General features: G+C 48.9%; 1 protein-coding gene and 1 pseudogene across 1 annotated transcript; one reads left to right on the top strand and one right to left on the bottom strand.

The window, feature by feature from the left end:
* Positions 1–8499: 8499 nt before the first annotated feature.
* Positions 8500–19236, bottom strand: RBM14 (RNA binding motif protein 14; the record flags this gene model as incomplete). The annotated part of the gene is given in 3 exon segments (NM_001246382.1): positions 8500–9382; positions 10165–11629; positions 18807–19236. Coding segments are annotated over 3 exon segments (2010 nt in total). The 3' UTR covers positions 8500–9174.
* A 1544-nt stretch (positions 19237–20780) lies between these two features.
* Positions 20781–20907, top strand: LOC112204954 (U4 spliceosomal RNA; annotated as a pseudogene).
* Positions 20908–22145: the final 1238 nt, after the last annotated feature.

Here is a 22145-nt window from a genome sequence, read left to right as displayed (position 1 = left end):
TGCCTCCCAAGTAGTTGGGATTACAGGTGTGTGCCAGCACACATGGCTAACTTTTTTTTAATTTTTGGGAGATGAGGTCTCTATGTTGCTCAGGCTGGTCTTGAACTCCTGGGCCCAAAAATAATCCTCCCACCTCAGCCTCTCAAAAGTGTTGAGATTACAGGCCTGAGATTACATGCCCAGACTTGGCTTTAATTTTTTTTTTTTTTTTTTTTTGAGACAGAGTCTCACTCTGTCGCCAAGACTGGAGTGCAGTGGTGCAATCTCGGCCTCCCAGGTTCAAGCAATTCTCCTGCCTCGGCCTCCTAAGTAGCTGGGATTACAGGCGCACACTTCCACGGCTGGCTAATTTTTGTATTTTTAGTAGAGACGGAGTTTCACCATGTTGATCAGGCTGGTCTCCTGACCTCGTGATCTGCCCACCTTGGCCTCCCAAAGCGTTGAGATTACAGGCGTGAGCCATCGCGTCTGGCCTAGTTTTTGTTTTTTTTTTTTAAGGCAATTGAAATAAATTCAAGCAGCCAGGCGCGGTGGTTCACGCCTGTAATCCCAGCACTTTGGGAGGCTGAGGCGGGCAGATCACCTGAGGTCCAGAGTTCGAGACCAGCCTGACCAACATGGAGAAACCCCGTCTCTACTAAAAATACAAAATTAGGCGGACGTGGTGGCGCATGCCTGTAATCCCAGCTACTCCAGAGGCTGAGGCAGGAGAATGGCTTGAACCGGGAGGCGGAGGTTGCTGTGAGCCGAGATCGCGCCATTGCACTCCAGCCTGGGCTACAAGAGTGAAACTCCATCTCAAAAAATAAATAAATAAATAAATTCAAACTCCTCTCCTTGCACCGTTAAGACCTTACCCCAATCTGGTTCTTGCCGGAATTTCCCAATATGTTTTTAACAACCACTGCCCTTGACCACCAGCTGTGCTCCCTTCAGACATACTGGCCTTATCCCAAGCTCATTTAGACTAGAATATTCTTTATTCAGGTTCTTACACCAGCCACCGATCTAAAAACATCACCCACCCCAACCCTACCTTGGAACTCTATCCTATGACTCCATGTTGTCTTTCTGAATACTTACTACCACTTGAAATCCTATACTTATTCTAAAAAAGCCTGTTATTAATTCTATATTATATCCTCAGTGTTAGAACTGTACTTGGCACATGGTAAGACCCTCAAATATTTGTTGACTAAGTTAACAAGTAAATGAATGAATGAATGTATGAGTTAACTTCTTGATAGCCAAAAGGAGGGAAATGACTTCGGATCTTCAGTCACTATCAGGTTAAAAACCTGGACACTTATCAGTACTGAAAACACGCACCTTTACTCATCACCTAGTACATGTTCCAGTCTTCCTCAAACAGAAAAGCAGGTACCCAACAGCCAGAGGTAACCCAAGCTAACAGATTTTGATCACCACTTTGACAACTGGAACAAAATGAAGCTTTAGGTAGAGAAGTTTGTAGTTCAAGTGTCTTCATACTGATATACACCTACCTGTATTTTACTGAGTACTAAAAGAACTTAATGCTTGCCCCTTAAAAAAAAATATTTTTAACTAAAAGGCCAATTAATCCGGGCGCAGTGGCTCATGCCTGTAATCCCATCACTTTGGGAGGCTGAGATGGGCAGATCACCTGAGGTCGGGAGTTCGAGACCAGCCTGACCAACGTGGAGGAACCTCGTCTCTACTAAAAAAATAAAAATATATACAAAATTAGCCGGGCATGGTGGCGCATGCCTGTAATCCCAGCTACTAGGGAGTCTGAGGCAGGAGAATCACTTGAACTCAGGAGGCGTAAGTTGCAGTGAGCCGAGATCGCACCACTACACTCCAGCCTGGGCAACAAGAGCAAAACTCTGTCTCAAAAAAAAAAATAAATAAATAAAGGCCAATTAAAGAGATCTGATCCAAATCCTCTGCCTTACCAGCTCAACTACAGAGAATGACATCAAAAGAGATTATTTATTTATTTATTTATCTGAGGAGGAGTTTTGCACTTGTTGCCCAGGCTGGAGTGCAATGGCACTATCTCGGCTCACAGAAAACCTCTACCTCCGGGATTCAAGGGATTCTCCTGCCTCAGCCTCCTAAGTAGCTGAAATTACAGGCATGCGCCACCACGCCTGGCTAATTTTGTACATTTAGTAGAAGAGGGGTTTTGCCACGTTGGCCAGGCTGGTGTCAAACTCCAGATCTCTGGTGATCCACCCGCCTCAGCCTCCCAAAGTGCTGGAATTACAGGCGTGAGCCACCATACCTGGCAAAAGGGATGTTTTAAAACCACCTTGTTGGTCGGACACAGTGTCTCATGCCTTCAATCCCGGCACTTTGGGAGGTCAAGGCAGGTGGAGTTCGAGGCCAGCCTGGGCAACATGGAGAAACCCTGTCTCTACTAAAAATACAAAAACATTAGCTGGGTGTGATGGTGCGCACCTGTAGTTCCAGCCACTTGGGAGGCTGAGGTGGGAGAATCACCTGAGCTCATGAGGCAGAGGCTGCAGTGAGCCAAGATCATGCCACTGCACTCCATCCAGCCTCAGCAACCAGAGAGACCATCTGAAAAAATTAAAATAAGTAAATAAAAGCACCTTGTCTGGAACACGGTAGATGCTATTTTGGTGATTCTTAATTTGCTGACTAGGCTACCAAGCTCCTCAGAGAAAGTGACTTGTCCAGTCATCTAGAAAGCTGACATTTTTTCAGAGCCAAGAATAAATATGTAATCTGGCTGCCAATCTTCAATAAAAAGGGCAGTGTATACAGAAATATAACTGAGAAATAAGAGATGAGACTCTTGGAAATGAGGGACAAATACAAACTTAGGGGTAAACACTGGTGACAGTGAAAACTACTTAGACATAAAAATGCAATCTATATGAGTTTTTTTTTTTTTTCTTTTTTTGAGACAGAGTCTCACTCTGCTGCCCAAGCTGCTGCCCAGGCAGCCGTACAGTGGCTCAGTCTTGGCTCACTGCAACCTCTGCCTCCCAGGTTCAAGCGATTCTTATGCCTCAGCCTCCCGAGTAGCTGGGATTACAGGCACACGCCACCACGCCTGGCTGATTTTTTGTATTTTTAGTACAGACGGGGTTTCACCATGTTGGCCAGGCTGGTCTTGAACTCCTGACCTCAGGTGATCCGCCTGCCTCAGCCTCCCAAAGTGCTGGGATTACAGGCGTGAGCCACCATGCCCAGTCCAATCTGAGTTTTACAGGCTCAAGGACAAATATGTAACTTAAACATCTTAATATAACTTATACATCTAATAAATAACTCTGGCTCCTGGTCCAGAAATGAGTTACAGTTCTGCTAAGGGTGCAAACTAAAAATCCAGCATTCTCCAGGGATGTTCAATGGGAATCAGGCAGAAGGCTTCCTAGGCCTCCAATCCTACAGCCAATGCAACCTCTTAGCCTTCCTTAATGTCTTTGAAAATCCCCTACACTATCAATAACCTTTCTTCTCCATATCCACAAGAATTGCTCCCAGGACACAAAATAGTATTGCCAGAGACTGGAGGTGGCCAAAATTGATGTGGTACAGTAGCCAAATCACTTCTAGGTATCGCTAATTACAAATATTCACTGCCTTCACTATTAGAAGTATGTGCTGCACTCACACCTATATCCAAAATCTTTGGATCAGCTGTGTGCTGCTCCACTAGGCCATCCCAGTGTCCCCAGAATGTTCTAACTCATTTATATGAGATGGCTAACATTTCATGAGAAGTGACTATATACACGTGTCACATGTCCTCATTTGACTCTCCCAACAGCCGTATAGCATAACGATTATAAACAAAGCCCTAGATGGTTCCAATGTCTGGTTCAGTTCCTTGAGCCACCAACTTTGTAGCCATTTGATCTTAAGAATGGCCAGGCATGGTGGCTCACACCCGTAATCCCAGCACTCTGAGAGGCCGAGTGGGAGGATCATTTGAGGTCAGGAGTTCGACACCAGCCTGGCCAATATGGTAAAACCCCATCTCTACTAAAAATAGAAAAATTAGCTGGGTGTAGTGGTGCATCCCTGTAGTCCCAGCTACTCAGGAGGCTGAGGCAGAATTGCTTGAACCCAGGAGGAGGTTGCAGTGAGCCAAGATCGCACCACTGCACTCCTCCCTGGGTGACATGAGACTCCATATCAAAAAAAAAAAAAAAAGAATAGTCACTTAACCAACAGCCTCAACTCCCACATTTCCAAAATAGGTTTAGAAATAGCTAATGTTGGCCAGGCGTAGTGGCTCACGCCTGTAATCCGAGCACTTTGGGAGGCCAAGGCGGGCAGATCACGAGGTCAGGAGATCGAGACCATCCTGGCTAACATGGTGAAACCCCATCTCTACCAAAAATACAAAAATTAGCCAGGCGAGGTGGTGGCAGGCACCTGTAGTCCCAGCTACTCGGGAGGCTGAGGCAGGAGAATGGCGTAAACCCGGGAGGCGGAGCTTGTAGTGAGCCAAGATCGCACCACTGCACTCCAGCCTGGGCGACAGAGCAAGACTCCGACTCAAAAAAAAAAAAAAGAAATAGCTAATGTTGGCAGGGCATGGTGGCTCACACCTGCAATCCCAGCACTTTGGGAGGCCGAGGCAAGTGGATCACCTGAGGTCAGGAGTTCAAGACCAGCCTGGCCAACATGGTGAAATCCTGTCTCTACTAAAAATACAAAAATTAGCTGGGCGTGATAGCAGGCGCCTGTAATCCCATCTGCTAGGGAGGCTGAGGCACGAGAATCACTTGAACCCAGGAGGCAGAGGTTGCAGTGAGCTGAAATCGCGCCACTGTACTCCTGCCTGGGTGACAAGAGCAAGACTCCATCTTAAAAAAAAAAAAAAAAAGAAATAGCTAACACATGTGAATTGCTATGAAGATTAATATAATTGTGTTGGCTACACTAATTTAAATTTAGTTTGTTGTATTAATATATTTAATTTACTGTAGTTAGCTATTATCCTCATTTTATAGGTAACAAAATAGAGGCAGCGTTCCTAATATGTCCAAGATCACACAGCCAAGAAGAGGGAGAGCCAGGATTCAAATTCGGGAAACCTCCTGTAGTCCCAACTACTTGGGAGCCTGAGGTAGGAGGATCACTTGAGCCACGTGTTCAAGTGTAGCCTAGGCAACATAGTGAGACCCTCTTAAAAAAAAAAAAAAACTTAAAAAAACTGATTAAAGAGACAACAGTCACTCTTGTCTATACCAAGTCGGTTTACTTTTTTGTTGTTGTTTTTATGTTTTCCTCAGACGGGGTTTCACTCTGTTGCCCAGGCTGGAGTGCAGTGGCATGATCTTAGCTCACTGCAAACTCCACCTCCCAGGCTCAAGAGATCCTCCAGCCTCAGCTGGACTACAGGCACTACTGGTACGTACCACCACGGCTGGCTAGTTTTTTATTTTTTGTACAGATGAAGTTTACCCATGTAGCCCAGGCTGGTCTTGAACTCCTGGACTCAAAAGGATCCGACCACCCCGGCCTCCCAAAGTGCTAGGATTACAAACGTGAGCCATGACACCTGCCCCAAGTCAGTTTTTAAATCAAATCATTTCTCCAAAAAATTTAACTACCTGGGATTACTGCCACATCCTCTCCCTCCTTACCTACCATTTGCCTATCAATACTTATTCATATAAACTCGCTCACTGAGGTAGGTCCTGCCTCCCAGACAATAAATCCCTCAAGGTCAGCCCAAAGCCTGCCTCAGCTAGCTGAGCAAGGCATTTGTTTGTTTATTTATTTGAGACAGGGTCTTGCTGTGTCATACAGGCTGAAGTGCAGTCGCATGATCATAGTTCACTATAACCTCCAACTCCTGAGTTCAAGCAATCCTCTTGCTTCAGCCTCCCAAGTGGCTAGAACTACAGGTGCATGCCACCACAGATGGCTTTTTTTTTTTTTTCTTTTCTCTTTTGGTAGAGACAAGGTCTCACTGTATTGCCAAAGCTGGTCTCAAAATCCTGGCCTCTAGCAATCCTCTTGCCTCAGCTTCCCAAAGCGCTGGGAATTACAGGTGTGAGCTACCACACCTGGCCACATTTGAAGCACTACAGACAGATACATGATTTAAATTTAGACATGAAACCCAGTTTTAAGAATTATTTTCTGGAAAACTATAGACTTTTACCCTTTATGACCTTTCAAAGGTACCTATAGATTGTAAAATTCAGTTTTCCATCTGTTACATAGTATATACTAGGTCCATAAATCCAGTAAATCTGTTTTCATGATGACCTCATCCATCCCATGATGTCCACCTATTTGGCTTAATAGGACAATATGCCTGGAGGACCAACCGTCTGTGCAGACTGTGGCAGAATTTAAGTGATGGGTATGACTAGAACGGTAGCCTACCTGGATAGGCTGAACCCCTCAGTGATAGTCCCATTACCTCCATTACGAGAGAGTCTCAAGCCCACCATGCACACAATTTAAAACAAGGTCCAAACCTCAGAAGAGGGCAGGCTGACAAGGCTAAAAGCCTCTTGGTGGTCTTGTTCCAGGAATAAGCCAACTAAAACTTCTCCAATGAAGGCCAAGTTGTAGAGGTGATAGGTGGAGAAGTTGAAAAATCTGAAGATAGAGAGTCCATTTTTCCAAAACACACATTCAGTGTCTGTCCTCCCATTCACTCAACCTAACTTTCCCCAAGTTATAGAACTTGAAATCAGCAATCCACAAAGCAAAGAAGCAGGCTACAGGATTAACACAAGTGGCATAATTAAAATAAAAGAGGGGAGGGAGATTTTAAAACAATCTGCAAGAGAAAAATGACAAATGATTTGGCTTTGTAGCTCCTTCTGGCTTGAGCAGTTAGGAGCCTGAGGGCTAAGGCAGCAGGGGCAGCAGGACCTAAAGATGACAAGCAGGCAGAGCTCATCTGGGCCAGGTCACTTTCAAGAGCTGGGGCTGCAACACAGAACATCACCACTGGCCCTGAGAGCACATTTAGCTGTTTTTTGCAGGAACCAAGGGATTGAGACAGTGGCAGAACCCTCACTGGAGAAAAAGGAAGATGACAGAAAGCCACACTGACAAAGAAAAATTGCAAATACACAGGCCACAATCATAACCCTACCATCAACCCTCAATTTTCCAGGGTAATAACCAAAGGTAGGCTTATTAACTTGGCCCTCAGACCACCCCATCACCACGCAGAGAACAAGAAACTTATCAAAATCCTCCTCCCATGCTTTCCCAGTCCTGCAAAGAAATAAAAAGGAGCAGCTAAGCACCTAAAAGCAAAGCAGAGAGCAGAAAGAGAAGCAAGGGAAAGAGCCATGGCCCCAGTACTCCCTGAGATTACCCCAGTTAGCATCCACAAATAAGAACTCACGGTCGTAAGATCGAATGCTTTTGCACGATGGCAAGAGGGAAGAGGACATCTAGGGCAAGATATTCTCTCACAGGCAAGTTCACATGAAGCCAGTGAAGGAGGCAGAAGATAACCCACCTGACCTCCACTTGACTAACACGTACACCTCCCCAAAGTCGCCTTGCCCCAGTAGGCTCCCAAATCGAGTCTTTAAAGCACCTTTTCCCAAAAGAGCATCAGTAAGTTCTCCCATTATCATCCCACTCAACCAGTCTTCCATTTACCCATCACTAAGCCCAACCTCCATTTTGTCCCTGGTTGGAAATGTCGTATTTTTTGCCCAGATCCTCGATCCCCAGCCCTACAATAAAAGCACAGAAAGAGTCCTCAATTCCCCACCCAACCCTAGCATCCCTATTTGGTTAGCTTGCACCCCACCCTTTCCCAGATTCTATACCTTCAAATATAAACCCAGCGAGAGGACATCTGAAAACCCTAACAGATAGGGATAGGGAAAGGAGTCTCCGGTGACTATAATGGCAGGGGTTGGCAGGACACAGGAGGATGCTCCATGGTACAGCTCAACAGGCAAAATACGAGCTCTATGGCCAGAATGCCCCATACCTGCTTCAAGTTTTCTCTGCCCTTCCTTATTCCAACCATAGGGCAGTATCAGGCAACGCCATTACCCCCACTCCACTACTGGTTCCTTTCTGGGTCCCAGCCCCAGCACTCATTCCAGCCTACTGCCTAAAGGATCTACTAGCCTGTAAATAGCACGGCAGCCCATTCCCCACTTCCTAAGAGGCCAAACCCCAGAACCATCCCATTGGAACACAGGTTATTCTTGAACTGGAGAAAAGTCAGTGAAAATGGTCAAGCACAGGCAGAGGAAAATGGGCATCATTTACTGCATTTTGGTGTGACTAACTCAAGTTGAGGGCTGAGGACCAGGCCACCTGCCCTGGAAAGTCTGAAAGATGGCAGGCTAGCAGGACGACGATGAGCTAAATCCTTCTGGGCCATAGGGCAATCCTTCTAATTCCCAAGTTCAAACCCCTTTCCTCACCAGTCCTGGGTTCTCTGACTGCCTTCCCTTTAGCTATCATGTCTTCCTGGATGTCAAATTGGCTCCTTTGACACTGAATGCAATCAAGACAATGACAACCAGGTTTCCAAACTGCAAATTGCCCCAAGTTTTATTTGTAGTCCATACAAAAGGGAAAAAAAATTAAGGTTTTCTAACACCACCTACTTGGGGAGATGGGGAAGTGGGACTGTGCCGCTCACCATCAGCTAGAACATTAGTGGTCAGCAGGGACTTGGATACATACCAACTGACTGTCCCAACAGGAACTCAGTCTCAACAGTCTACAGAGGGACAGTCAGGGTACCCTGGACTGCTGGCACAGCTTGGCACATAGGAAATGGTTAAGCTGACCCTTTCCTGGCCTCCTTCCCATCTAAAAAGAAAAAGGCGCCGGCGACCTCAGCTGCAGGTTGCTTCCCCATCCAGACGACCTTAAATATCGCGCACAAAAATAAAAGGGAGCCAGGAAAAAAATAAAAACATAAAAGAAATTCCCATTCTGGGGAGACGGGAGGCAGGGTAGAGGGGAAACCGCAGATCTAGAGCCAGTAGCAAGATTTGCTGCTGAGGCGAAGCAACAAAGTAGGTTACTGCCGAACACTTAACAGGATCATCTCCTGGGGAAGGCCCACATGGTAGAGGGGATGAAAAACCACAACCAGGAAAGGTATGGGCCAGAGTAGTTATAACCTGGATCTGTAACCCTACCCACCTCTTTTCTCCCTCCCTCCCTGTGGTGCCCCATCCCAGGATGGCCCTACATGCGGCGCTGGTAGCCAGAGTGCATCTGAGCCGCCCGCAGGTAATCATTATAGGAGCCCGAATAGCGTGCGTAATCGGAATGGGCATCGGGCAGGCGACGGTAATCCAGCGAGGACTTTGTCGGCGAGCGGCGGAACGAAAGCTGCGACTCTGATAAACGGCGGTAATCAGAGAGCTCGGCTAAACGCCGGTCGGAACCATACCTAGTCGAGAGAAGAAGACAGTTGGTGAATGAGACAATTGAGGGGAGGACTCCAGGTGGGCATTGGGGAGATGCCAATGGGGACAGGGAGGGTGTGATCACAGTGGTCTCCAAGAGATTGGTCTCCTTTTGTCAGAAGGCTCATCACCCTATCCAGGCCAAAAAAATCAAGCCTGGCTTCAACTCAGTGGGAAATCAAACCCTCCACTGAAGTCCTCCCCTCTGAACTAGCCAAGGTGGATTTTGGTCTACATTCCCACACCACAGCAAACTATCTCCGCCCCTGGGCCCTGCAGAGAAAGACCTTGGTTGTTTATCAACAGAACGGCGGATGAAAGCGAGGTCCCCAACTTCCCAGAGTGGACGCACCTTGTAAACTTGCCTTTAGCCAGTGAATGCCAAAGGGACTACTCTTTAACCCACATCCCTGCCAAAGCCAGGACAACCACGTAATAGGCTTAAGGATCCTTGAGACAGTGGGAAAGGATATGGGCCACGGTCCTGCAGGCAGTAGCTCCAATGACACTTGGGCTAGCCTAGACAGGTGACACTGTGCCTGGCCTGACTAGCAGGTACCACCCCAGGCTGAGCACTATGCTCCACCTGAACCCTGGTGACCAGGAAAGTTCATAGACACTGCTCCCCTCGGCCTCTGGACATCCCACAAAAATAGAGAAGAGAAGACCGAGGGAGGGGCCGATGCCTCCAGTTTCCCTCCCATGCCAACCTCAGCCCCTTGCCCTAAGCCCCAGCTGGGGGCAGAGGCGGGGGGGCATACAGTACCTTTTCGACATGGCGACAGCCTTTTTGTAGGGATCGTCGTAGCTGGCCCGGGGTGGGGAGAGGCGGGTACGCTCATAGGGCGGCGGGGTGCTGTTGGCGTTGGCAACGGCCCCCTGGGACATGGACAGGTAGGCTGCAGACGGCTGACCTGCCCCATCGTAGGCATTGCCTGGCTGGCCGCGGTAGGAGGCAGCAGCCTGGGGATGCTGCTGGGCAGCATAGGAAGCAGCCAATGAGGCTGATGACTGAGTGCGGTAAGGAGCTGCCAGGGTGGCAGAAGGTTGGGCCCCGTAGGCTGCTGCGGCACCATAGGAGCCAGTGGCCGCAGCAGCCGACTGAGCCCCATAGGAGCCTGAAAGGCCCATTGATGCTTGGGCCCCGTAACTATTCAGCTGGGTCTGCACAACCGGCTGGGCCCCATAGGAGCCAGCCATTGGGGTAGTGGCTTGTGCGGCGTAGGCTGCTGGCTGGCTGGCATAGGCAGCAGCTGTGGCTGGCTGTGCCACATAGGCAGCAGGTTGGGAAGAGTAGGAAGCAGCCTGCTGTGCAGCATATGGGGCAGACTGGGCATTGTAAGAGGCCGAGGGCTGGGCATTATATGAAGCTGCCTGGGCTCCATAAGCTAGTGAGGAGGCTGCAGACTGGGCCCCATAGGAGGCTGCCTGAGCCCCGTAGGAGCCTAAGGAGGAAGCTGCTCCCTGGGTGTTGTAGGAAGCAGCAGCTGCACGAACCCCATAGGAAGAGGCAGCCTGGGCGCCGTAAGAGGATGGCTGGTTACCATAGGAGGCAAGGGAGGAACCCTGAGCCCCATAGGAGTTGAGCGAAGAAGCTGCAGCTGCCTGACCCCCATAGGAGGAAAGGGCCGAGGCTGAGGGCTGGGCTCCACCATATGGGCCGAGTGAAGAAGCTGCAGCAGACTGGGAGCTAGGACTAGCCAGCTGGCCCCTGTATGGTGCCCCAAGGGAGACAGAGGGCTGAGCGCGGTAAGAGGCTGCCTGGGCTGTCATGGGCTGAGTCCGATAGCCAACACCCAAAGAGGCAGAAGGCTGGGCCCTGTAGGCAGCTCCCAGTGACACTGACGGCTGGGCCCGGTAGGTAGCTGGCTGGGCCGTCAGAGGAGCCACATAAGAGGCTCGGGGAGGTGAACGGCGCAGAGGGCTGCGGTCGCGACCAAAGAAGGGTGGTGTGGGCTGACGGGCTTGCCCATCAAAGCCACCAGTGCTGTTGCCAAAAGCCTGCTGGTAGTCGAAGGTGGCAGAGAAGCCACCAGTTCCAGGGAAGGCCGTATCCCCAGCCCCTGGTTTCTTGGTCTTGTCCCCAGACTGGACAGCCAGGCCAGGCCCCTTCTTCTGACCCTTGGTGGAGAGTTCCACGTTGATGCGCTTGCCCTTCACTTCTTTGCCGTTGAGCTGCGCGATTGCGGCTTTGGCATCTGCTTCCTTCTCCATGTGAACAAACGCGTAGTCTGATAAAGCAGCAGACAGAGGGTTAGCAATTAGGGGGGCAGGGCATGCTACCTGATGGATCCCAAATTGGACACACAACAGCACCCAGCTGTTGCCAGCTACCTCCAAGGCCTCCAAACCCTCCTCTCCAGGAGTATGTCATAAAATGTAGCTCCCATATAACAAAGCTTCTGACTGTCCCAAGCAGTCATCTTTGCCTACAGCCTTCTTCCCATTCTCCCCTTTACAAACCCTGCCACCTCACCCAACTTCCTGGTGAGAGAAGAAGGAGCAAAGATGAACTGCAACACAGGATAAAAATCTTCACATCTCCTGTAAGTACAAACCAGCAGAACAAAATGCAGAAAGCGTTCCTAGATCACTCAGTTCTTCAGTGTTCTCAACCCAAACTCACCAAACAGCTTTGAGGCCTAGCTCACTTTTGAGGCCTAACTCTCAAACACTGGAAATGACCATTCACGTTTTGGTATGACCCATCTCTCAGCCCATGTCCAATTAAGGCAAGAGAGTTAGACTGCAACAAGCAAGCAGTTCACAACATTCCAATATGATCTCTCCGCTTTTTCACAGTACTTCCCAAGTTTTCAAAGCACTCTTAGGTACAGGAGGACCTCATTTGGGCCTCACAATCCTGTGAGGTAGGCAGGGCAAAGAATCATTACCTCCATTTAACAGGTGGACATACATGCTCAAGAGTTTTTATATGGCTTGCCCCACTCAAAGTGTGTTAGAGTCAGGACCAGAATCACAGCTCTTCCAATGCCCCTTTGCTACACAATCTATCCCTGAGAAGTCAAGGTATAAGGCAGGACTGTGTAATATGACTAAAAATTTAGGCTTAGAAGCAGAGAAGATGGACCCTGTGTAAGCCAATGAGGTATGGGAATAGAAACTAAGCCCACTGGCTGAGTTCATGCCCAATCCCCCTGTCCCAGACCACACTGCATCCTCCACTGTTTCCTCTTTAAGGGACAGAGGTATACCTTACACCTTGGGCTTCTGTTCACAGAGCAGACTGCTTACCAGAAAGATCTGGTTTCTCACCTATAAGGTATGAAGCTGCAATTACTGCAGCTAACAGGCTCTGCTAACCAGGTTACCCCTGCAGCTCTCATTATGACCTGAATAAGCTGTGGTAGGAGAAGACAGGATGCCGGTCTCAAAGCTATACTTATCTACTACACAGAAGGAGAAAACTTCAGGGAATGAAGGAATGGAAAGAAATTCTCATGTCCACACTCACAAAGCACAGGCAGAATCGGAAGGAGAGAATCCTGCCCCTAGGAAATAAGGCTCTAAGCTTAGCTCCATTCTCGACCTGTGGCTACTCTTAGATAGCATCCAAGTACCAGGATGCTATCTGTCACATCAGTTTAAGAAACAAAGAGCTACCCAGATGACAATACTAAGATAAGAAACATTCTTAATAACCTCCAAACAAGGGTCCTCATTTTTAGAAACTTTCGTACTGGGATGCCTTATCTAGCTGCTCCTACAGAACAAGTCATTTCCCTGGATTTGAAGACAATGACACAAGACTCAGGATAAAGGGGAAAAAAATGCAATCAATAAGTAGAAGTCAGAAGTGTGGCATAGCACAAAAGGGATCCTTAATTAGGAATTCAATGGTCTCAGTTCCAGACCCAGGTATCACTGACTTGTTATAAGATCTTAGGAAACTTACCATTTAAGCAGGTACAGGGGCTCATGCCAGGGCTTTGGGAGGCCAAGGCAGGCAGATCACCTGAGATCAGGAGTTCAAGATCAGCCTGACCAACATGGTGAAACCCTGTCTCTACTAAAAATACAAAAATTAGCTAGGTGTGGTGGTGCACACCTATAATTCCAGCTACTTAGGAGGCTCTGGGGCAGGAGAATCACTTGAACCTGGGAGGTGGAAGTTGCAGTGAGCCGAAATGGCACCACCGTACTCCAGTCTGGGTGACACAGCAAGACTCCATTTCAAAAAAAGAAAAAAAGAAAAGAAACTGGCCAAGCACGGTGGCTCACGCATGTAATCCCAACACTTTAGGAAGCCCAGGTGGGTGGATCACCTGAGGTCAGGAATTCGAGACCAGCCTGGCCAACATGGTGAAACCACGTCTCTACTAAAAATACAAAAATTACCAGGACGTGGTGGCTGGCACCTGTAATCCCAGCTACTCCAGAGGCTGAGGGAGGAGAATCACTTGAACACGGAAGAAAAAGAAGGAGGTTGCAGTGAGCCAAGATCACTGCACTCCAGCCTGGGTGACAAGCGCAAAACTCCGTCTCAAAAAAAATAAAAAGAAACTTACCATGTATTTCCTCCGACACATCTATCCTACCTACCTCAAAGCTAAGAGGTTCAAGAGAAAAGACAAAAGTGCCTTGTAAGATACGAACAGCTACAGAATAAGGAATTATGATTATTCAAACCTAGAAATAACCAGAGATTTATTTCCCTATAGAATATTATCTTTCATCTCAAGCAAAACACAATGCCATGCAAACTTAGAAGCTGGCACAGACGATAAAAGAACACAATGAGACCAGGCGCAATGACTCACACCATAATCCCAGCACTTTGGGGAGGCCGAGGCAGGCGGACCACCTGAGGTCAGGAGTTCAAGACCAGCCTGACCAACAAGGTGAAACGCCGTCTTTACTAAAAATATTAAATTAGCCGGCTGTGGTGGCATGTGCCTGTAATCCCAGCTACTCAAGAGGCCGAGGCAGGAGAATCACTTTAACCCGGGAGGCGGAGGTTGCAGTGAGCCAAGATCGTGCCACTGTACTCCAGCCTGGGCAAAAAGGATGAAACTCCTTCTCAAAAAAAAAAAAAAAGAACAAAATGAATTATCACAACTCTGTCCTCAACACTCCCATGGCCAGAGCCTTATCTACCACCTGTGAAAAGCTACGTGTTTCCTTTGGCCTAGCCATAAGGCACTAAAGTTGTCCTGTGATCCTTCATCTCCACTTTGAATAGAGTAAGCTTAAAAAAAAAAAAAAAAAAAAAACAACCAGCATGTGGCCTAAGAGCCCTTTAAAAGCAGAGGCTGGGCCAGGCATGGTGGCTCCCTCCTGTAATCCTAATACTTTGGGAGACTGAGGTGGAAGGATGGCTTGAGCTCAGGAGGTCAAGACTACAGTGAGCCACAATCACGCCACTGCACTCTGGCCTGAGCAACAAAGCGAGACCCTAAAGAATGAATAAATATTTTTAAAAATCTTTAAATAAAAAATAAAAATAAAACCAGAGGCTGAGGTAATCCTCGGGAATAGCAAAACCACCTGGAGATGGAAAGCAGAAAGGCCCAAAGTGAAGGGGAAGCAGAGTTGCTGGAGCTCATAGGCACTTGTTGCAGGGAGGGGCCTCCAGACATTCTGAGGGAATATTAAAGAACAATTCTAACAGTCCTGATTATTCTATCCACAACTTCCTGACACTAGAATGAGACAAAAACTTCCATGGGCTTACAAGAGCATTTGGACATCCCACTGTCTGTTTCCCTCCTTAGTGAGTTTTATTCAGACCAAGTGGTGAAATCTGAAAATTGAGATTTCACATGTATGATTCAAATGACTACCCAAATGAGTTTTATAACTGATCAAAAAATTTAAAAACCCAAGCTGGGCATGGTGGCTCACACCTGTAATCCCAACACTTTGGGAGGCCGAGGCAGGAAGATCACCTGAGGTCAGGAGTTCAAGACCAGCCTGGCCAACATAGTGAAACCCTGTCTCTACTAAAAATTCAAAAATTAGCCAGGTGTGGTGGCCTGTAGACCCAGCTACTTGAGAGGCTGAGGCAGGAGAATTGCTTGAACCCAGGAGACGGAGGTTGCAGTGAGCCAAGATCTCACCACTGCACTCCAGCCTGGGCAACAGAATGAGACTCTGTCTCATAAAAAAAAAATAATAAATATATAAATAACATAAAAATAAATACAAAATTTAAAAATCCATCTGATACAATTATAACCAAATTGTATCAGGAAGTTTCTAAGCCTGACATTGGAGGGGAAAAGTGTGAATAAGTTGCCCAGCTAACTCAACTGCATCCTGTAGTGAGAAGCCCCATCACAGTAAGTGCAAAGCACAGACCTAGCTAGATTAAAGATGCCCTAACACCCAAGTACTCCTAAGACCATTAAAACCAGAGATCTGAAAAATTCCAGGAACCTTCTTGCCCACAGATCTAATTCAAGGAAAACTCTGAAGGAAATCACTGCATTGGGACTATCAAGTAATGTTTTACAGAGATCTCCAAATGGTCTGGTGGCATCACAAGTCCTCCAGTAACAAAGTTAAGTGAATCCAGAAAAACAAGTTCTCCTATCTTAAGACTAAAAATCTTAAACTTGAGGGCTAGGCGCGGTGGCTTGCGCCTGTAATCCCAGCACTTTGGGAGGCTGAGGCGGGCGGATCACAAGGTCAGGAGATCGAGACCATCCTGGCTAACACGGTGAAACCCCGTCTCTACTAAAAATACAAAAAATTAGCTGGGCGTGGTGGCGGGCGCCTGTAGTCCCAGCTACTCGGGAGGCTGAGGCAGGAGAATGGCGTGAACCCAGGAGGCGGAGCTTGCAGTGAGCCGAGATGGCGCCACTGCACTCCAGCCTGGGCGACAGAGCCAGACTCCGTCTTAAAAAAAAAAAAAAAGAAAAGAAAGAAAAAATCTTAAACTTGAAACTACAGAGCTCTGTATAGGAAGAAGAAACAGTCACTCACAAAAATGAAGAGAAGATATTTTCCTCTTTTGTCTTTCAGATCTCCCCACAAGTCTGTACATGTTTCCAGAAGCTGTTCATCTTTGAACACCCAATAGGAGGAAGCTGTGGAGTGGTTACAATCCACTGTTGCTATTGAGATTTCTGTTCTACAAATCCTATCTAAGCTCCTGGAGTAACCAAGCAACTATGTTGGTTTTTTTTTTCCTGTGAAATAAAACAGAGCTGGTTGTCTGGTGCAACACCAAGCTTCTGTGCTTTTCAAAGCCCTGTCAGCCAACACAAGGAGACTCAATCAAATGACCATTCCCAGCATAAGAAATGAGTACACTCTTTAGAGAGCCAGTCGCTTCTACTACACTCCCAACTTTCAACCCTCACTTTCCGTCATCACAAACAGATAAAAAGACATCAGTGGAGGATATGATGTTCAAATCTTTCCCAGTCTCTTACATCAAAGTATGTCAGGAGCTCTGTTACACAACAAAGTAACTGCAAATAGTTGACCACCACTCCCGGAGTAAGTCAATGCATTTTTGCTAATCAAATGTTTACAAAGGAACAAAATGCACAAAACTCCGTCTAACTCTCACAAGGAGTCAGCCAGGAGTTCTAAAAATTCATGTGCAGTTATGCACTTCACCCGCATCGTCACTTGGTGTTGGGTCCCAAGCAAATTTCAGGCAAATTTTTGACTTTCTCTACCACCTGAAAGCCAGCAAGAAGCCTGAGTTCCAGGGAGACTGTCCCTTCAGATGTTTGACTCTAGACTCTCAACCTAGTAGCCACTCTACCTAACAACCACAAAAGAAACTTGATAAGTCAAACACAAAACTCTCACAAATGAGACTCATATACCCCATCCTTTTGCTGGACAAGTACCCAATCTGAGACCCTCCCCCACCACTCTTTTACTCTAAACAAAAGCAAAAATCCATGCACCATACAGCCTGCCTCAGAGCACCCAGCAGGAAAGCCCGATTCCGGATAGTCGTGGACTTGTATAACCTGAGTTGAGGAAAATAGAATGCAATATTAATGCAGAACAAGGACTTGTTCCTAGTAGTGGACACTATGACCCTTTATATTTCCCCCACTTAAAGGACTAGGAATGGCCCCAAACATGTGCCTTTCCAGGACAGCAAATGAAATATCTTGGGATAAATAAGCACTTGCACCCACATTTATTTCCTATCCCTGAAACTTCTCACACAGGCTATGAGCAGGTATGAACCCACCAGGAGTAGGGCATCAGATACTCCCAGGCTGCATCTTCCAAAATGACAGGGCAAAGTTAACTCTGATCTGTTCCCAAGTGGAGCAGAGACTGGCCACATACACAAGGGCTGTCCCACCAAATCTTGCCAATGTAAAAGATAAAGAGCTTAAGGGATAAAAACTCAAGCTATGAAAAAGTCAACTGGGTCCCTAGTCAGGCTTAAATTATGGTGACACATTTTTCTCGAAGAAAAGGCACCGGGATCTGCCCTGAGAATCAGACTACTCAAGCAATGACTACTACTGATTCAGTAAACCGTGTTTAGCCACTGTTTAATGAAGAGCTCTCACAGACCCCTCCCCAGGACCCCCTCAGCCAGAGTATGCCCCCGTGCAAAGTCACCAAGCTTATAAAAGAATGACACTGCCCTAGGGCACTGGCTTGGCATGTAAAGACTACGCAGAAGGGGACTTCATAAAACAAGCTTTCTCGCACATGCAAAAGGCTGGGGTTTCCAGTTGACAGATGTAAAATCAAGCCCAAAGAAAAACCCCAAGTTTGAGGGAGGAGAAAAGCACAGAGCTGCCACGCCTAACCTACCTAATATTGAAAGGCCAAAGTGATTCGGAAGGGGCCCCTCTCGTACTCACGTGTAACTGTGCCCATGAGTAGACCCATGCCAGACAAGACTAAAAGACCCCAGCCCGAGAAACGTCCAAGGGCCCCGTTACCTTCCGCTTGAGCACATTCATCGGGAGGGAACAGGAGGGCGGCCTTGGGGCGTCAGCCCCCACCTTTTCCCTCTTCCCTTGCTCTGACCGACGTCTGGAGAGGAAGTGGGGAAGTGGAGAAATCTTCCCCGCTTCATGATCCGGCTTGTGCCCGTCACTTCCCAATTTCCGCTGGGTGCCAGGCCCAGGAGACCAGGAGAAGGCGCGCCCCCGGAACACTCGCAAGGCTCTCAGGCGCGTCCCCGGCCCCGTAGCTTGGCTCGCAGTGGCCGCCGCACCCACCCAGAGCCGCTTCCTCCTACTTGGTGGACGGTTCCTGGACCGCAGGGGAGGAGGGTGGCTCTACCCAACGCGCCCCCAACACCTCCGACCTGCTCCCGCGCACTTCCCCACCCCTCCCAACCGCGCAGTGACCGACCCCCGGGTAAGGGGCGTGGCTAACAGGCAGAGTGCCCCGAGCGCGCCCCCGCCCCCGAGCGCGCCCCCGCCCCCGAGCGCGCCTCCGCGTTACCTTTCACCACGTCACACTCGATGACGCGTCCGCGGCGCTCGAAGAGGCTGCGCAGTTCCTGGCTCGTGCATGCAGCCGACACATTGCCCACGAAAATCTTCCAAGTATTAAGAGGCCTTGGGCGCGACATCTCCACCACGAGCGCGCGCCCCGGCCGCAGCTCGTGGCCGTGCAGGGCTTCGATGGCGCGCAGCGCGCCCGCGTTCTCGCGCATGTGCACGAAGGCGAACTGTTTCATGACGGCGCAGCTCATGACCGTGCCGTAGGGCGCAAAGAGGGCTGCCAGCTCCTCCGGAGTCGTATCCGCCCCGTCGACGTTGCCCACGAATATCTTCATTTTGTCGCCGCAGCCACCTTCCTGGAGAGCCGGGACCTCTCCTCCAGCGACAGGCAAGACGTCCGAACGACCGGCAGTCCTCCTCAGGAATGGCTGGCGAACGAGAACCCCGCCGCGCAGGCGCCCTGGCCTAGCCAATGGGGACTCGCATCCCGCGCGTCCAGCGACCAATCAGAAACGCTGAGGGAAGATGTGCTCAGGCACAGCCAATCCCAGAGGGCCTAGAGCCCGCTCGTTAGCTGAGGGGGTGGGAAAGGGACGACCAACCGCCACAGCCCGTGGCGGGAGGGGGGGTTGGGAAGAAGAGGGAGGGCTGAAGAGAGGAGAACGCGCGCGAGCGGCGCCGGCGGCAGAGAGGCCTAGTCTGTAAGGCGGCCTCTGGCCCGGGTGGGGCTGGGACCGGCGGGCTCCCAGGAAAACTTTGTTCAATTGGAAGTCAGGGCTCCTCCCATTCTGGAAGCCCTGTCCAAACCCGCGCCTGGAGGTGGCCGCGTGAGTGTACGGGGGAAGGCCGGGCCTGGCGGGAGAAACCAGGACAGGCGCCTTGAGTCGGCAAACGGCTCCCAGGACTGTGCTGAGCACCGCGAGGGGACCTGAGGCAGGCCCCGGAGAAGCCCTCGTGCCATTAATTGATTCTTTGGAAACATTCCCTGGGGTTGCTGAGGTCCTGGCAGCCGGTGAAAAATCAAAGGCCTCTGCCCTGATGGAATTCCCAGTCAAGAAATAATGGAATGACGCTATTGTATGTTGAAGGTTTTCATAATAAACAGTTTAATAAACGAGAAAATTAATTCTGCAGGAAGCAAAAGTTGAGCCTTAAAAAAAATTTTAGTCCGGGAGCGGTGGCTCACGCCTGTAATTCCAGCACTTTGGGAGACCAAGGCAAGCAGATCACCGGAGGTCAGGAGTTCAGGACCAGCCTGGCCAACATGGTGAAACCCCGTCTCTACTAAAAATACAAAATTAGCCGGGCGTGGTGGTGCGCGCCTGTAATCCCAGCTACTTGGGAGGCTGAGGCAGGAGAATCACTTGAACCCGGAAGGCGGAGGTTGCAGTGAGCCAAGATCACGCCACTGAACTCCAGCATGGGCGACAGAGTGAGATTCCGTCTCAAAAAATTTTTTAAACAGATTTGAGTATGTAAATAAGATTGTTGCATGGCAGACAACATCAAAAACATAGACATGTGACAAACTCAGGGAAATATTTGCCTACGTGTTCAGTCAACAAATAGCACCTACCATGTGGACACCACCAAGAAGAATATAGCAGTGAACAAAAAAAAAAATGACAGAAATCCCAACCTTCTTGGATCTTATGGTGGGGAGAGACAGGCAAGAAATAAGTAAAACATAAGCGTGTTAGATGGTGATGAGGACTTGGAGTAATCAAGGGAACTAAGCCATCCTCTGAGGGAAGATCATGCCGGCCAGAAAGTACAAGTCAAAGAGTGCTGGGGCAGAAGCAAATCTGGTTCAAGGAAGAGTCAAGAGCCAGTATGGGCCAGGCCCGGTGGCTCACACCTGTAATCCCAGCACTTTGGGAGGCTGAGGCGGGCAGATCACCTGAGGTCAAGAGTTCGAGACCAGCCTGACCAACATGGTAAAACCCTGTCTCTACTAAAACTACAAAACATTAGCTTTGCGCAGTGGCAGTATCATAGCCAATGAGGTTTATCCGAGGCGCAATTATTGCTAATTGAAAACAAAACATTAGCCATGCATGATGACTGGCACCTGTAATCCCAGCTACTCAGGAGGCTGAGGCACTAAAATCACTTGAACCCAGGAGGTGGAGGTTGCAGTGGGCTGAGATCACGCCACCACACTCCATCCTGGCCAACAGAGCAGGACTCTGTCTCCAAAAAAAAAAAAAAAAAAAAAAAAAAAGAGCCCAATATGGCCAGAACCTGGAACAGACAGCAGAATAGGAGGGTGGGAGTTGTGTAGCACAAGGCCATTGAAATGGCATGTGCTTGGGCCAGGCGAGGTGGCTCACGCCTGTAATCCCAGCACTTTGGGAGGCCGAGGCGGGCGGATCATGAGGTCAGGAGATGGAGACCATCCTGGCTAACACGGTGAAACCCCGTCTCTACTAAAAATACAAAAAATTAGCCGGGCGTGGTGGCGGGGGCCTGTAGTCCCAGCTACTAGGGAGGCTGAGGCAGGAGAATGGCGTGAACCCGGGAGTTGGAGCTTGCAGTGAGCCGAGATCGCGCCACTGCACTCCAGCCTGGGCGACAGAGCGAGACTCCGTCTCAAAAAAAAAAAAAAGAAAGAAAGAAAGAAAAGGGGCACTACTCTGGTATCTCCTGAAATCCAAACTGCTGGCAGTATTCCCAGAACAGGATATCAGCAAACCCCTAGCTACCCAGTAAGGATAGCCATTTTATTTATTTATTTATTGAGACAGAGTTTCACTCTTGTCACCCTGGCTGTAGTGCAGTGGTGCTATCTCGGCTCACTGCAGCCTCCGCCTCCTGGGTTCAAGCAATTTTCCCTGCCTCAGCCTCCCGAGTAGCTGCGATTATAGGCACGCACGCCACCACGCCCGGCGTAATTTTTGCATTTTTAGTAGGGGTTTCAGCATGTTGGCCAGGCTGGTCCCGAACTCCCTACCTTGTGATTCGCCTGCCTCGGCCTCCCAAAGTGCTGGGATTACAGGTGTGAGTCACCCCACCCGGCGGGTGGGGTCTTACGTTAACACAGTGAGACCCATAGGTGCTTTTAATTTTTCTAGTAGCTGCATTTTAAAAGGTGAAAAGAAACAGGTGAAACTAATTTTAGGCTGGGTGTGGTGGCTCATGCCTGTAATCCCAGTGCTTTGGGAGGCTGAGGCAGGTAGATCGCCTCAGCCCAGAAGGTTGGGGACAGCCTGGGCAACGACCAAAACCCATCTCTAAAAATTTTTTTTTAAAAATTAGCCGGCGGCCGGGCGGGGTGGCTCACGCCTGTAATCCCAGCACTTTGGGAGGCCGAGGAAGGCAAATTATGAGGTCAGGA

The sequence above is a fragment of the Pan troglodytes genome, chromosome 9 (genome assembly GCF_028858775.2).
Source record: "Pan troglodytes isolate AG18354 chromosome 9, NHGRI_mPanTro3-v2.0_pri, whole genome shotgun sequence".
In the NCBI taxonomy this organism is placed as follows: domain Eukaryota; kingdom Metazoa; phylum Chordata; class Mammalia; order Primates; family Hominidae; genus Pan; species Pan troglodytes.
Note: the sequence above shows the minus strand (reverse complement) of the source record. Positions and strands in the feature narration are given on the sequence as shown.